The sequence below is a fragment of the Meriones unguiculatus genome, chromosome 2, assembly GCF_030254825.1.
Source record: "Meriones unguiculatus strain TT.TT164.6M chromosome 2, Bangor_MerUng_6.1, whole genome shotgun sequence".
Lineage (NCBI taxonomy): Eukaryota > Metazoa > Chordata > Mammalia > Rodentia > Muridae > Meriones > Meriones unguiculatus.
In genome coordinates, this window is record NC_083350.1 from 21,754,631 (window position 1) to 21,769,438 (window position 14,808).

Below are 14,808 nucleotides of genomic sequence, written 5' to 3' on the forward strand. Positions count from 1 at the left end.
GACACTCTCCTGCCCACCTCTGTCTGGGGAAAAACAAAACAAAAGAGCTCAGCCATGGTGGTCAAGGCCAGCCCGGAGCTAAAAAAAAAAAAAAAAAAAAAAAAAAATCACTCTCCTTGGCCTAGTAAGATGGCCAGTGGGGAAAGTCGCTTGCCATGCTCAGTTACCTAAGTTTTATCCCCAGGGCCCAGACGGCTAACAGAGAGAACTGATTCCCTGAGTTGTCACCTCACTTCCACGTACTTGCTAGGTTACATGCATACATACTCAGACACACACAAAAAAATCAAAATGTAATAAATTTAAAAAACTGTATTACTCCCCTTAACATGTCCATCTTGGCTCCAGTATTGTTTTCTCATGAAAGAGGCCCTCTCCCCTCTGAATAGTGGGAAAGAGAAGAATATGATTTTTTTTTTTTTTTTTTTTTTTTTAAGCTAGGTCTCGTTATGTAGCTCTAGTTAGCCTTGAGCTTGAATCAGCCCTGCTTTCTGAGTGCTGGGTTACAGGCATATTCCACATCCTGGCCACGGCTGGGATAATGGTGCAGCCCTACAGTTGCAGGATTTGGGAGTAAGATGCTAGAAAATCATAAGTTCCAGGGCATTCTTGGGTACATGAGAAGTTCAGAGCTAGCTTGGTTATTTACTACTCTGTTAAAAAAAAAAAAACAATAACAAATAAACCACATTAAGAGGAAAAACTGAAAGTGCAATTACCCCCTGTATTAGTCAGAACTAAGAATCCTTCCTTTCACTGAACTTGATCAGAGCAAATGAGATTGTTGTTATTGTTTGGAGTTGGCCCAGAGGTCTTTAGGTACTACTTTGATGGCCTGACCTGTGCGAATTCATGTGAGAATGCTGTGGGTTGCCATACTGTGTCAAAATATTCCTCTTTTAAGAAGGAACCCATGCATAGCTAAGGTCTGAGCAGTGGCTTGTATTGCTTCTCTTTTCTGGGCTCAAATAACTTGGTTTTTCCTTTCTTGCAGATGGAAAAAGGAGATGATGTTAATGTGAAACAAGTATTATTGAACATGAGAAAGTATCGAATGGGACTTATTCAGACCCCAGACCAGCTCAGATTCTCCTATATGGCCATAATAGAAGGAGCAAAGTACATAAAAGGAGATTCAAATATACAGGTAAACTCACTATCATTAATGTCAAATAACCAGACACCATCTAAATCTTCATCCTTTCCTTAATTTGGTAGATCCAGCTGGCTGCTTGAAATCATAAAATTTCCCAGCATTCAACAGGCAGAGATGTGTTGGGCATGCTGTGGCACGCCTTTAATCCCAGCACTCAGGAGGCAAAGGCAGGTGGATCTCTGTGAGGCCAGCCTGGTCTGAAGAGTGAAATCTTGACTTGAAAAACAAACAAACAAACAAAAAAAATGTGTGTGTGTGTGTGTATGTGTGTATAATTTAAGAACATACACTCCCCCTATCAGTGGACTTGGGGAGTGGCATGCATGCAGAAAGGGGAGGGAGGGTGGGAGGTGGGATCAGGAGGGGAAGAGGGAGGGGCCTATGGGTTGATACAAAATGAATAAAGTGTAATTAATAAAATAAAAAAATGTTTAAAAAACATACACTCGTATATATACTTAGCATAAGTGGAAACAAGATTTAATAAAAAAATTTTATATGCGAGAGGAATTAAGCTTTTAATTATTTAAATAAATGAGAAAGAAACCATAAGAACTTTTATTCTAGTAAAAACTTGATGTGAGGGTGGGGGAGGTTGCTCAGTGGTCAGTGATTACAAGTCCCTGCTGCTCTTCCAGAGGACCTGAGTCTGTTCCCAGAACTCATGTTGAGCAGCTCACAACCATTTGTAATGCCACCTCCAGGGGGTTGAACACCTCTGGCCTCTTAATGGCACTTTCTGTCTTATGCCCATACCTAAACGCACACACACACATAATCTTTTTAAAAATCCTTTGTTGTAGTAAATTAAAAAAAAATGAGTGTTGGGTTGTATAATGTTATTTATTATTTGCCCTATGATTATCATGGCGGTATTATTTAACCCACTGTCACAAATAATAAGACACAGACACCTGTTAGATTTTATAATTGCCTTATTTACCTTGGGCCAGGCAGAGATTTCACCCACGCTGGCTCAGTAACCTCACCATCCATCTCCCAGCCCCCATCCAATGCCGTCCACCTTAATCCTCCTCATCTGGTTTACCTTTTATACATAATCCCATGGTACTTGCTTATATTCTTTATTTGGGCCTTTTCATGCTGTTATTGGAGACCTTCCTCCTCATCCATGTGGGTCCTTCTCTTCTCTACACTAACCCATCATGGCATCCTCCCTCCTTTCTCCCGCCTATCAGTCTGTACCCATGATTCTCCTGAACCTCATTCTGCCCAGGTATAGGTTGTTTAATCAACCAATCAGATATAACGACGTAGGCAGCTTTACAAAACAAGGATAAGTTTACACAATAAGGATAGGTTTACACAAATCTTGAGGGCTAGCATCAGAACAACCCTTAACAATCCTTCATGTGGGAATTAAGACTATTTTTATATTTGAATAGCTTCAGTTCTTCTGGCAGACCTAGGTACTCAGGGGAGTCTTTACATTCTAATGGTGACATTACTCTCAAGATGTTTTTATTGCACATTTATAGACAATAAGATCAAAAAGTATCAGCTTAATATGTGATGAACTAAAGATCTTAAAATGCAAACAGAAATAAGACCCCCTTCATGTCTGGTCTGACTATAATATATATATATATATACACACACTATATCTATATCTCTATCTATCTATCTATATCTATATATATATTAGAGGCTGGGCACTTGAGATCAACAATCTGAAATACACAACTTTTTGAATATCTGTATACAAGTATCTGCCTTAAAATAAAATATGTGAGACATATACATTATATATGTTTTTTTTTGTTTTTTTTACTTTGAGACAAGTTTTCTCTTTGTAGCCCTGGCTGTTGTAGAGACCGGGCTGGTCTCAAACTCATAGAGATTGCCCTGCTTCTGCTTCCCCAAGTGCTCAGATTATAGGTGTGCACCACCATGCTCAGAATGATTATTTTTACATATGTGTTCATGTTTGTGTTTACCGGCAAGTGCTGGTGTACATATGTGCAGAGGAAAAAGTCAATGTTAGATTTACCTTGTTCTTCCCTGCCTTATATTGAATAATTGTAATTTGTAGATCCTGATTTAAAGAAAACAAAAAAATTCATTGCTTAGTATTTCTTTTTTTCTACCTAGAAACGGTGGAGAGAACTTTCTAAAGAAGATTTATCTCCTATTTATGATCATTCACACAATAGAACAATGATTGAAAAGTACAATGGGAAGAGAAGAGGTTCAGAAGATGAGAAATTAACAGGACTTCCTTCTAAGATGCAAGACACTGTGGAAGAGAACAGTGAAAGGTATGTGCCATGTAGTCACCTACTGAGAGAGATGAGGCTGTTTAGTAAATTCAGAAGCATGAAATAATTTAGACACTTTGTTTACACAGTTACTGTGACCTTTTACTTATATCAAAGTGTTTAGATAGTGTTTGAGGACATAGATATTTTCAAAGAGTTTTCTGTCGTATTAAGAAAGCCTATACAGCACTGGAGAGGTGACTCTGTGGGTAAAAGCACTTACTGCTTTGTTAGAGGACCTGAGTTCAGTTCTCGGCACCCACAGCAGGTGAGTCACAACCAACTGCAGTGCCAGTTCCGTGGATTTAATGTTCCTCTAGCCTCCTCGGGCTTTTTTTTTTTTATTTTTTTAAGATTTATTTATTTTCCATTTATGAGTGTTTGGGCTGCATGTGCACCACATGTGTGCCTGGTACTCACAGACGCCAGAGGCGGGTGCCTCATTCCCTTAAACTGGAGTTACAGACAGTTGTGAGCTATCAAGTGAGTGTTGGAAATCCAACCTGGTCCATTTGCAAGAACAAGTGTTCTTAACTACTGAGCCATCTCTCCAGCCCCAACAAATAAAGTTTTGAAAACATAATAGTTATAAATTTAAAGAAACAGTACTGCTTGTGTACAGAAGTAACTATAATTAGGTGATAAGATAAATAGTATAATATAGAAAATGAAAGTGTAAGTGAACATGTGTAATTTCTAAGTATTCGTATTATAGGTATAATTGTCAACATGACTTTAATAAAACTATAAAATACCTAAATGTAGTTCCACCATGGAACACTTTTCTCCAGAATTACATAAAACACTTAACTGTAGGACTACAGCATTTTATACGCACATTGGGAAGCTAGTATCCTAGTGGGTGAATGAGATCTCTTTTACTTCTTTTTCTGATGACTCTATTTTCTTTCTCTCTTTTATGTCTTTTATTGTGGATAATGTTATGTTGTATTTGTAAGACTAGGGTCCGAGTTGTCCCATGAAAGTAGTCAAAGTTCACCTCCCTGGGACTGAGGGTATAGCTCAGTGACAATATATACAGGGCCCTGGGATCAGTCCTTAGCATCAGGAAAAAAAAATTGTTTTCTTGAATTTTATAAAAGCTAACATTTCAATATTTAGTTACATTTGCCTTTATACATTAATGACAATTTTAGTGTAGCAACTTAACTTCTTATTTAGTAGTTTTAGACAACCAGCACAAGTTTAAAGGTTGTTGCTTTTGGGCTCCTGGCAAAAGAAAATATGTGCACATAGCAGTCTGACTCCCTTATTGGTACTCTTGGGTCTTTTTGTGTATACATTGCATTCCCAGTTGTTGTGATAGCTATATTTTCAGTTCCTAGAGCAAATTTTAGCAAATAACTTTTCCAACTCAGAAGGAAACATTTTGACAAGAGTTCACACGGGCAAAGGCACCGTCATAAGAAATAATAAGTAATAAGAAAAGACAAGCAAACTATAAAAAGTGTAATAAGTAATAAGAAAAAGACAGGCAAACCGCCATAGGACCTAGCAAGATATGCACACACAGTCCTCATATACTCACACATATTACGAGGGTGAAACAATGGCCCAGTTAACAAATCCTTACTAAATTAATCCAGTCTAGAGGCTGGAGAGATGGCTCAGTGGTTAAAGCAGTTGGCTGCTCTTTCAGAGGACTCAGGTTCAAGTACCAGCACCTACATGGTAGCTCACAACTGTCTATAACTCCAGTTTTAGTGGATCTGGCACCATCCCACAGACATACATGTAGGCAAAACATCAGTGCACATAAAAATGAAAGTAATTTAAAGTTGTTTTCAGTTGGTAGCGTGCTTATCTGGCTTGCCGTAAAACCCTGAGTTACACCACATTAAAAAAAATGGACATGCCCGGAACATGTAGAACATCAACACTTGAGAGAGGAGGAAGCAGGAGGATCAGAAGTTCAAGGTCAGCCTTGGCTACATACTGAATTTGAGGCTAGCCTGGAGACTTGTTTTTTCGTTTTTTGTTTTAAAAAAAAAATGATGGCCAACAAATAAAAGCCTGATAACCTAATTTTGATCACTGCATCCCACTGTTTTACAGTGGGGATGATCTTTTAGGGAGATTACCCAACTTCTCAGTGTCCTGACCTCTGCAGGTTTCTTCCTTCCCACTTCTCTCCTTCTCTCCCTCCTTCCCCACCTCTCATACACAAAACTACAATAATTAAAAATGAAATTCACAGCTGTACACCTGTATCCAAAGCACTCAGAAGGCTGAGGCAGGAGAATCTCAAGTTTAAGGATAGCCAAGCTTATGTAATGAGATCCGCTCTCTAAGAGTAAATAATTAATCTTAGATCTTGTTAGGGCTCATGCTTGTATCTGATTGAGGTGAAGTTTTGTTGTCCTTAGTCAGAACAGTTTCCCTACTTTCTTCTGCTTCGCTTGCCATATGATCTTTTAGAATGTGTCATAGTTTGGATTTCTCTAATTGTCATTCTTCTTGACTAGATTCAGGTTAAACATGTTGACCAGAAAAGGTCTTGTGATCTAGTAGACACTGAAGAGTCAGTCAAGATTTTTTTTTTAAATCAGGATGCATGTTAAAAGCTGTGACTTAAAAAATTACTGCCAGGACTGAGGCTGGTCAGGCATTTGCTTTCACACATACTGTAAGTGAAAAAGAGATGGATTTTGTGATTCTTTTTTTTTTTTTTTCCCCTAGAGGAAGAGGGTTGGTGGCTGATATGTTAACATTGCCCTTTTTTTTTTTTTTTGTGAGTCCCAGGATTAATTGCCTTGGATGTCAGTGAACTTTGGCTGAAACAAAATTTTATGGTTGGACAGGAAAATAGACACTAGAAGTTTGTATGGTCAGATGGAAGAATGGGCACCCTCCAGACAGAGCATTCATAGAAATGGTCACTAGCATTTGTTAAAGGACTCTGAGTTTCCATATGTTGTCACACAAGAGAATGAGATGCGGGAGAATCTCTAGTCTGTCCCCTCTCAGCTGTTTGGGAAGAGAGAGGGAGGGAAAGGAGGAGAGCACAGGAAAAGGAGTGAGTAGACAGCTGAAGAAGTATCTGACTCACCTTCAGGTTCTGTTGAAGTGTTACCATAATTATGCCAGAAATTGTACCTGAACTTCCAGCGCGCCACTGGCCATTTGCAACAGTTTGGCCTTTTTCCATTATTACTACACTGTTTAAGTGAGATGAAAAATGCATGAATGTCCATGGTTTTGTTGGTGGCCAGGCTACAGTGTCATTGTAATTAAGGGCTGCCGTGCAGACACTCACTTGTTTCTGTCTGTTCACAGTATTCTGCGGAAACGTATCCGAGAGGACAGAAAGGCTACTACAGCTCAGAAGGTGCAGCAGATGAAACAGAGGCTAAATGAAACTGAACGAAAAAGAAAAAGGTGGTTATATTGGCAACCTTTTCTCACTAAGTTGGGGTTTGTGTCAGTCATTTTTGTTGGCTTTTTGGTTGGCTGGACACTGTTTTTTCAGTAAAGCACCTATAAATAGTTTTCCCCAGCACCTTTCTGCACTAGTAGCTGACAGTGGCGCACTAATCTCGAGGGTTTGTTAGCACATGCTTCATACCCCAAAATCGTTGCGCTAGAATAGACATCAACCAGATAAGGGATATTCACAGTCACAGCCCAGCATCTCAGGACTCATCACTGCAGGTTCCTCTGAGACCCAAACTGTCAATGGCTCGAAATAAAGACAAATTGCTTGTTGAAACTGTTACATCTTACAGCTGTGTTCATACATCTCGAGCACCCTGTTTCACTGACCAGTACTGAGAAATCCTATATCACAAGGATTGGCTTTTGGAGGCTTTCTGGATATTAACCTGCACTTGATATAAGCAATAAACATTGTGGGTTTTTTTCTACATTATTAATGGAAAGAAAATATTCTTTAAGTAATGTAATGTATGTAATGTGTAATGTACTGTTGAAATGGGCATTACAACTTTATATGCTTAACCATTTTAGGGTAAATATATTTTATAAGTACCTATTTAATCTTACTTTTGTAGTTAAATGTACTTTTTAAAAGTTCAATTTGAAAATCTGTTACCATAGAAAAATAAATTGTATGTTGACTCAATTGTATACTGGATACATTTTCCCTTTCTGAAACAGAAGTTTGATAGTGGCAGTTGAAACTATAAGCAAGCTAGTTCTACTACACATTTTTATTTCTTTTGTATTTTATGATTTATCTTATTTTAAAAGAGAAAAAACAAATGAAATTTTTCTAAACATGTCATTGAAGGAAATTCTTTCTGGGATAGTCAAGTGACCGTTGGTCATGGCTTAGTTAAAAAACAACTTAGAAAAAAAATAGTTTCTGCAGGATATGATGGTAAACACAGCACTCAGGAAGATAAGGTAAGAGTTTAAAAGTTTGAAGCCAGCCAGAACTACATAGCAAGTTCCTATCTTTAAAAGTGAAAGTAAAAAAAGATATGGTAGAGGTGAGATCAGAAAATACCAAGAATAAGAAATTGGTTCTTAGCCATATTTGATGACACAAACCTGTAATCTCAGCACTTGGGAGATAGAGGCCGAAGGATCACAAGTTCAAGGCCAGCTTCAACTACATAGCCAGCCCCAGAATTTGGGGCCTGCCAGGACTACAAGAAACACTGTCTCAAAAACTGAAGAAAAGAAATTGATTTCTGTAAAGTAAAACCCATGCATGACTTACACTGTTCTTTGTGTGTGTGTGTGTGTGAAAATGTTAATGTAATTACCCATGTGAGATAAATTATGACTAGTAAGGAAAAGGCACCAGTGTTTTATACTTACGATTTCAGCTCACTAGACTGAAATTTTGAAGTAAAAAAAAAAAAAAAAATTAATTTCTTTCTAAGTTCAATAAATAGTATGATGGTTTACAAACTTACATTGTCCCTCACCTTTGTAATGAGTATTTTTAAAGTATAAACCACTAATAGGGTTTTGGTGGTTCAAACTCTGTGCTTTGGATTTTAGGAAAATCACCCAAGTGGTGGAAAGATCCCAAACCACTCCATTTCATCTTTTTATATATTGTGTAAGAGTGCATTGCAAGGCTTAATTACTCTAAATGAGACAGTTAATTTTATTGCACTTTGAAAATTATAGGTATAGCTAGGAATTGTGAATGGCCTTGAGAAGCAGTCTTTAATGTGTTAAAGTCTGAAATCGGGATACAGGTGGTATTACATACTAAATAAGATTATGTAGTGCATGTCTGTTTCTTGATTCACTATTACTGTCCTGTAACTTTGAAATGGAGAGCAGGTAAACAGGATGTTTCCTTTTATCTGTTTGTATTAAACCTATGTTTAAACATTAAGACCCTTAGGCTTTAGGAATTAGATAGTCATCGGTTTGAGCTTTCTAACATTTATTGGCTTGTTTTTTCAAAATGTAGTATGTTACCTTTTTAAAATTCCAGTTGAAGCTGGATGAGGTGACACACACCTTTAGTGCCAGCGTTAAGGAGGCCAACACAGGTAGATTCCTGTGAGTTCCAGGCTAGCTTGGTCTGCATAACAAGTTCCAGCCAGCCAGTGATGTACATTGAGACCCAGTCTTACAAGAAAGGAATCCAATTGAATATAGCCTCAGCTTGAACAACTACTTAGGAGAAAATACTGATAAGGCCTCACCGAGTCCTTTCCTGGAAAGATACGCCTTCTAGAGATGGCATTGGGCACTGCTCTTCCTGCCTTTTGGTGGTATATGCTTAGTGCTTCTGAGAACACATTTGGTGTAGTGAATCCTCAGTGCCCTTCATCACAGCCTGTCTTCTTTCTCCTCTGAGCAGATCTTTAAGGATGAGTTTTAACAGCAGAAGCTTTAAATAACATTTTATGCTGCTTACTAAGTAAACATGGCTTTCAGTGACAGTGCCCATGGCCATCATTCTGGCCGTGTAGGGCATGAGCTGTGCTACTGAGACACCACACCATCTTGTGTGCTATCCAGAGAGGGCAAGTGAGCAGTCTTTGGTTCTGCGTCTTTACATACTTGTGTCAGTCAGTGGTATTTACTGAGTTTAACCAATTTGGGAATAATAGTTTGCTTGAATCAGATTGTTTTCTTAATGAATCGGGAAAAGGTATTTTTAAAGGGGCTTACTATTTACTGAGAAGAATCCTTAATTCCTTTCTCTTCCTGCCTTGCTTTAATGCCGTAATCAGTGGTCACGCTTGTGGTTATGTATTCCTTTCCACAGTTAACCAGGTACTGTTTTACTTCTGCCTACTAATTTCTGTTCATGCTTGCTCAAACATAAAATGTAAAAATATAGCTCTTTAAATTTGTGTATATGTAAAGACCATTTCTCATGGTCAGCAGAGACTTTACACATTTTTCAAGCTTCCTGTGTCTTGGTTCTTCTGTCTTTTTATCCTTTCCATTATGTGTTAGCTTTTGTGTCAAAGAGTGAACGTGAAAAGAAAAAGTGAAAGCATGTATTAATCAGTCTGTTCAAACAGCTATGCTTTACAGTTGCATCAGAGGGAAGAGTCCTATTCCAGAGCTCATCTTACCTGCACTTGGTTGTTCCTTTGTCTTAAATGAACTGAAGTTGATGGTATGAATTTAGAGCTATGTCCCACCCTTTATGACATGGAGCAACTCTCTAGTTTTCACATCACTTCCTTTGCTTTTAGCACCAGTTCCTAGGGTGGTGGTACCATTTTCTGTATAACAGGACTGCAGCTGATTCCTTTAAAATGCACCTCTGTCTAGGCTAGATTCTACACAGAGACTGGAACCTGATGGTACTAAAAGTACATTTTTTTCCCCATTGCATACAAGTCTTAATGAATTTACATTGCCAGATATGCCCATCAAGTCATTGCACAGTCTAAAAATCTACATTGCCTTAATGTTTTTGCTAGCAGAAATCTTTATTTGTGGTTGTTATTGGGTAGGTTTATTTATTCATTTATTGTTTGTGTGTTGAGATAATGCCTTGCTGTTGGCCAAGGCTGGCCCTAAACTCCTCAGCTCAGATGATCATCCTCCTGAGCCTGTTGGGTAGCTCCCACCACAGTCACATGCTACTGCACACACAGCTTTCAGATGTAAAGCTTGAGGAGACTGTTTTAAAACTGTAGTTGTAAAGCAGACTCCCCTAGATGTATTGCCTGTTTTTTTTAATGTCAGATAAGGTGTCAGGCTTGGTCCATCCTTCTTTCCTGATGAGTGGCGTGTGTAGCTGTGGCATAGATTCTGTGTAGTCTGTTGTCTGGTAGGAAGGAAGGGCTCTTTAGGGCCTTCATCTGGCTAAGTGTGAGCCATCTGTTCACAGTTTGGAACTAAGTGCCAACAGAAATGTACATCTTTAATTTATATACCAACAGCTAATAAAGTGTTATGTTTGAGACTTCTTTATATAGCTTTGTCATAGAATCTTGTATATACTTTTTTCCCTCCAAAACAGAAATGTTCTTCTTCATTAAATTTGTCACCTCATAACTTGAAACGCAGGCCTTAGTCATTGGCAATGGCTTGCTCCAGAGGAGACCAGCTCCATTCACTCTTTCCTTGTACTCACTTGTTTGGGTTGAATACCATTTCTTCCTCATGCTGGTTTTTTGTTTTTACCAGGTGGCAACGCCACAGGGTCCACCGCATTACACCTGGAATAACAGCTGTCTATAATTGTCCCCTTGAGCATGGAAGGAGAAACTCAGTTTGTGTCCTCCATTCCTGTTCTGCCAGGAAGCCAGTCCCCAGTCAGAGGGCTTGCTCTACAGCTGGTGGTTTTCCTTCCTCAGCTCTATAGTTTCAAGCCATCTTGCACAAGTGCTTTCTCCCAGCTATGGCTACAGGAAGACCATTGTTCTTTGCTGGTTGTGTGTTTTGTTTTTTTGTTTTTTTCCTGGTGTCACTGTCCCAGCACAGTGTCATCACCAGTGCAAGCAGAACTTGAGGCTTGGACCTGCCTAACGAGCTTTGTGTAGGCCGACACCATTTCTGGGCAGTCTGTCTAGAGAACGAGTTCTGACTTTGGACCTTGATTGTAAAGTTCACAGTGGACTATGAGCAGTGAGGAGTGAAGTCATCACCTATAGGGTCTACATGAACACCATCTGTTTTTACATTTCCCTGTTTTGTTTGGGACTGCTGGCTGCAAGGAGAATTGCATGGGAATTTTTTTATCTTTTTCTTTACAGAGACCACTTTTAAGAAGCATCGAATTATTCTTTTTAGTCACTCATTAGGCATAGATTTATCAGACCCATGATGCTGTCGATATTTTAAATGACTATTTTAAAATGTCTTTGAGTTTGGAAAGTTCAGGAGAGGAAGCCTAGGTAAGTTCTTTTAAAGCATGCTTGGCTCACTGCTATTAGCTTTGGATGATCTCAGTAGGATGCTAGTGTAAACTTAAGCAACTTTTAATGCAGTATGATTTTCCCTCTACCATGGAAGGAAGAACACTCTAGCATTTGCCTCTGCAGCATGGAGACAGCTGACATCCAGGGTACCCATGTAGCCCATTGCTTGATTTGGTGAATCCATTTTATTTTTGCCTTATTAGAAATAAAATGGTGAAGATCCATTCAAGTGAATATAATTGTATTATCTGAGAAGCCCATTTATCTTTATAGTTTTACAAATAAAGTCATCTTCTGGAAGCTATTCCAGTGGTTTCCGTTTAATTTGTTACCCTTAAATAATATTTGCAAAGACAAAAATAATGAATTCTAAAAACCACAGTCTGTTGTTAAATGGCAAATGTATTGTTCTTGGTAAGTGTATTATTTAACAAACACTAGGAAAAGGTAACGATGTGTATGCTGAACATCTGCAGTTTTGCTAGCCATTTTAAATACTTATTCTAAATTTAGGCTCATGACACTTTAGATGATACCACCCTTATTTTCAGATGAGATCACCCAGCTTATACAGATAAAGCTGAGATGTAAATTCCAGGCTGTGGTTTCAGTACCTAAATGTAGACTCCGGCTTTTCTCATATGTCACACCACTGTTCTTTATTCCAAGTATTTAATTAAACCAGATATTTAAGTGGCGAAATAGTAGACATCGACAGCCCACTTTTAACTAAAAGTCCAAATAAATTGTTTTTAAATGGAGGAGGGAAAAATTCCTTTTAAAACACTGCAGTAATGGAGTACTAGAAAGTTTCCCTACCAGAGCACCTCTATGTCACAGTGTAACACATTCTGCCTAGTTAGAACCAGCTGTTCGGTCCCAGGTTCTGGAGTCTTAAACAAGCATCATGGTTTTTCTGTGACCCATTGATAGCTAAAGAGTATGGTTTCCTAATGACAACACTGTAGAAATCCGTGTTGGAAAATCAAACTTCGTAGACCACCACAGGTGCTTGGTAGAGCTGCCTGCATTTAGAGGCACAAGGGAGTAGGCAGGGGAGCAGGCCTAAGTGGTGGAGATCTGCTGTGATACAAAAGTAACAAGCATTTTTGTTGGTAGCTTGTGTGACTGCAAGAGAGAGAATGAGTGGGGAGTTGTTGCAAAAATGAAAATACCTTTAACCTCTCAGAAGGTTTGGTTCCTGGCAAACAATTGTGAGCTGTCAGCAAAGACTGTTGCTCTTCACAGTCACTCCCTCTGTCTCTTGCCTGTTTAAACGCCTTCTCTCCTTTTTTCTTTTTAGCATTAAAATGCACTGAAGTGTCACGTTTTACTTAGTTTAGTAGTTATGATCATTAGTGTTACCCTTCAGGAGAACACACAAGTGCCGGAAATCTGATTTAGAGGTGCAAGCCAACTTCATGCCCAAAGTTTGTACCTAAACTGTTTCTGACAGTGTCACAGTGCTTGTCCAAACTGGATTAGACTTTTGCATTGAAATCAAGGTATGGGTAAGTCTAGCACATACAATAAAATCTTGCTATATTCTTGTGGCCACATTATTGTTTTTTTTTTAACTTGTCTGTCTCTTAGCGTATTATGTAGAGGTCATTTCTGGCCTAAAAGATTCAGTGAGTTAATACTGGAGAAGTGAGTTACGGTACATCAAGTGAGTATGTCTCACAGAACTGCTCCCATTTGGAAATCCATCTTTGGGAAGCGCTTGGTGTGACTGGATGTGATGTGTTGGCTTTTAGTTGACTTTAGTTAAGTGTTAGTCCTTTTGTGTTTGTGTCTATGTTCATCTGTGTGTGTGGTGGATATGAATTGAATAGATGACTTCTTATTTTATATTTTAGGCCAAGACTGACAGACACCTAAATGTTCATGACTTGAGACTATTCTGCAGCTATAAATTTTGAACCTTTGATGTGCAAAGCAAGAGCCGAAGCCCACTCCGGAAACTAAAGTGAGGCTTGCTAACCCTGTAGATTGCCTCACAAGTTGTTTACAAAGTAAGCTTTACATCCAGGGGATGAAGAAAGCCACCAGCAGAAGACTCGCAAACCCTTTAATTTGATGTATTGTTTTTTAACATATGTATGAAATGTAGAAAGATGTAAAAGAAATAAATTAGGAGAGACTTCTTTGTATTGTACTGCCATTCCTAATGTATTTTTATACTTTTTGGCAGCATTAAATATTTTTATTAAATAGACTATGCTGGTTTGTGTGTGTGTCATCTCAGGACAGCTGTAATTCAAATAGTGATTACTTTCTCATGGGTTTACTCAAGTTTTCTTATAGCTAGAAATTGGCATTGAAGTTCAAATTGGTTCGAAATACAGGTCACCTTCAACTACCCTTCAGTATTTTTTATCCTAATTAGTACAAATTAGGCAAGCAACAACAGAAAACTTGTAGCATTGCCCTTGTCACTTAGGGCACTGACCTTCATGATAACATTGCTTTGTGGTCCGCATTCTGTTCAGCCACAGTTCCGAGTGGCTTTTAACATCGCAGTTGTCCTGTGTCGGACATTGTGCATTTCCAGGCATTTCCTTATGTAAAGATGTCAGCAGTTCCTTCCCACTGTGACTTCTGGCTTATTTCCCATCTGATTTGAACAGTCACTCATGGGTTTGGAATATGTTTTTGTCAATTGTCAGGTGACTGTAACAGTTTTGGTAGCTGGAGAATTTCAGCCCATGTAGTATTCACAGAGCAGTACTTTCACACAGGAAATCATAATTTTGCTGCTCCTAAGTACACCTGTTTTATCTTTTAAAAATCTAGAGGAATTATGTTCCTCTACTCTATACGACAAGTTTTCTAGGTAACTGAATTGCCCTTAACCCATTCTCCTTTCCTCTCTTGGTCCTCACCTCATTAGCAGCATCTGACTTTTTTTTTTTTTTTTTTTAAGCCCTCCACAAATGGTTGAGAAAGATGTTCACTTGCATTGTAGTCCTCTAAGGGCCGTGCAACTTCTGGGAATGATATTGTAGACTCCTCAGACTCTTGAGGCCCCTGG

General features: G+C 38.6%; 1 protein-coding gene across 2 annotated transcripts in view; it reads left to right on the top strand.

Annotated features, from left to right (window-relative positions):
* Ptpn2 (protein tyrosine phosphatase non-receptor type 2) overlaps nt 1-13,992 on the top strand; it is a 72,582-nt gene extending 58,590 nt beyond the window's left edge. Inside the window, exons 7-11 of one of the 2 annotated variants that reach the window (XM_060377127.1) lie at nt 995-1,147; nt 3,269-3,435; nt 6,733-6,834; nt 9,624-9,666; nt 13,634-13,992. In XM_060377127.1, coding sequence (XP_060233110.1) covers nt 995-1,147; nt 3,269-3,435; nt 6,733-6,834; nt 9,624-9,666; nt 13,634-13,696 — 528 coding nt within the window. In that variant the 3' untranslated portion in view covers nt 13,697-13,992. The remainder of the gene's footprint in view (nt 1-994; nt 1,148-3,268; nt 3,436-6,732; nt 6,835-9,623; nt 9,667-13,633) is intronic. The other variant, XM_021659519.2, reaches the window with a different exon arrangement.
* Nucleotides 13,993-14,808: the final 816 nt, after the last annotated feature.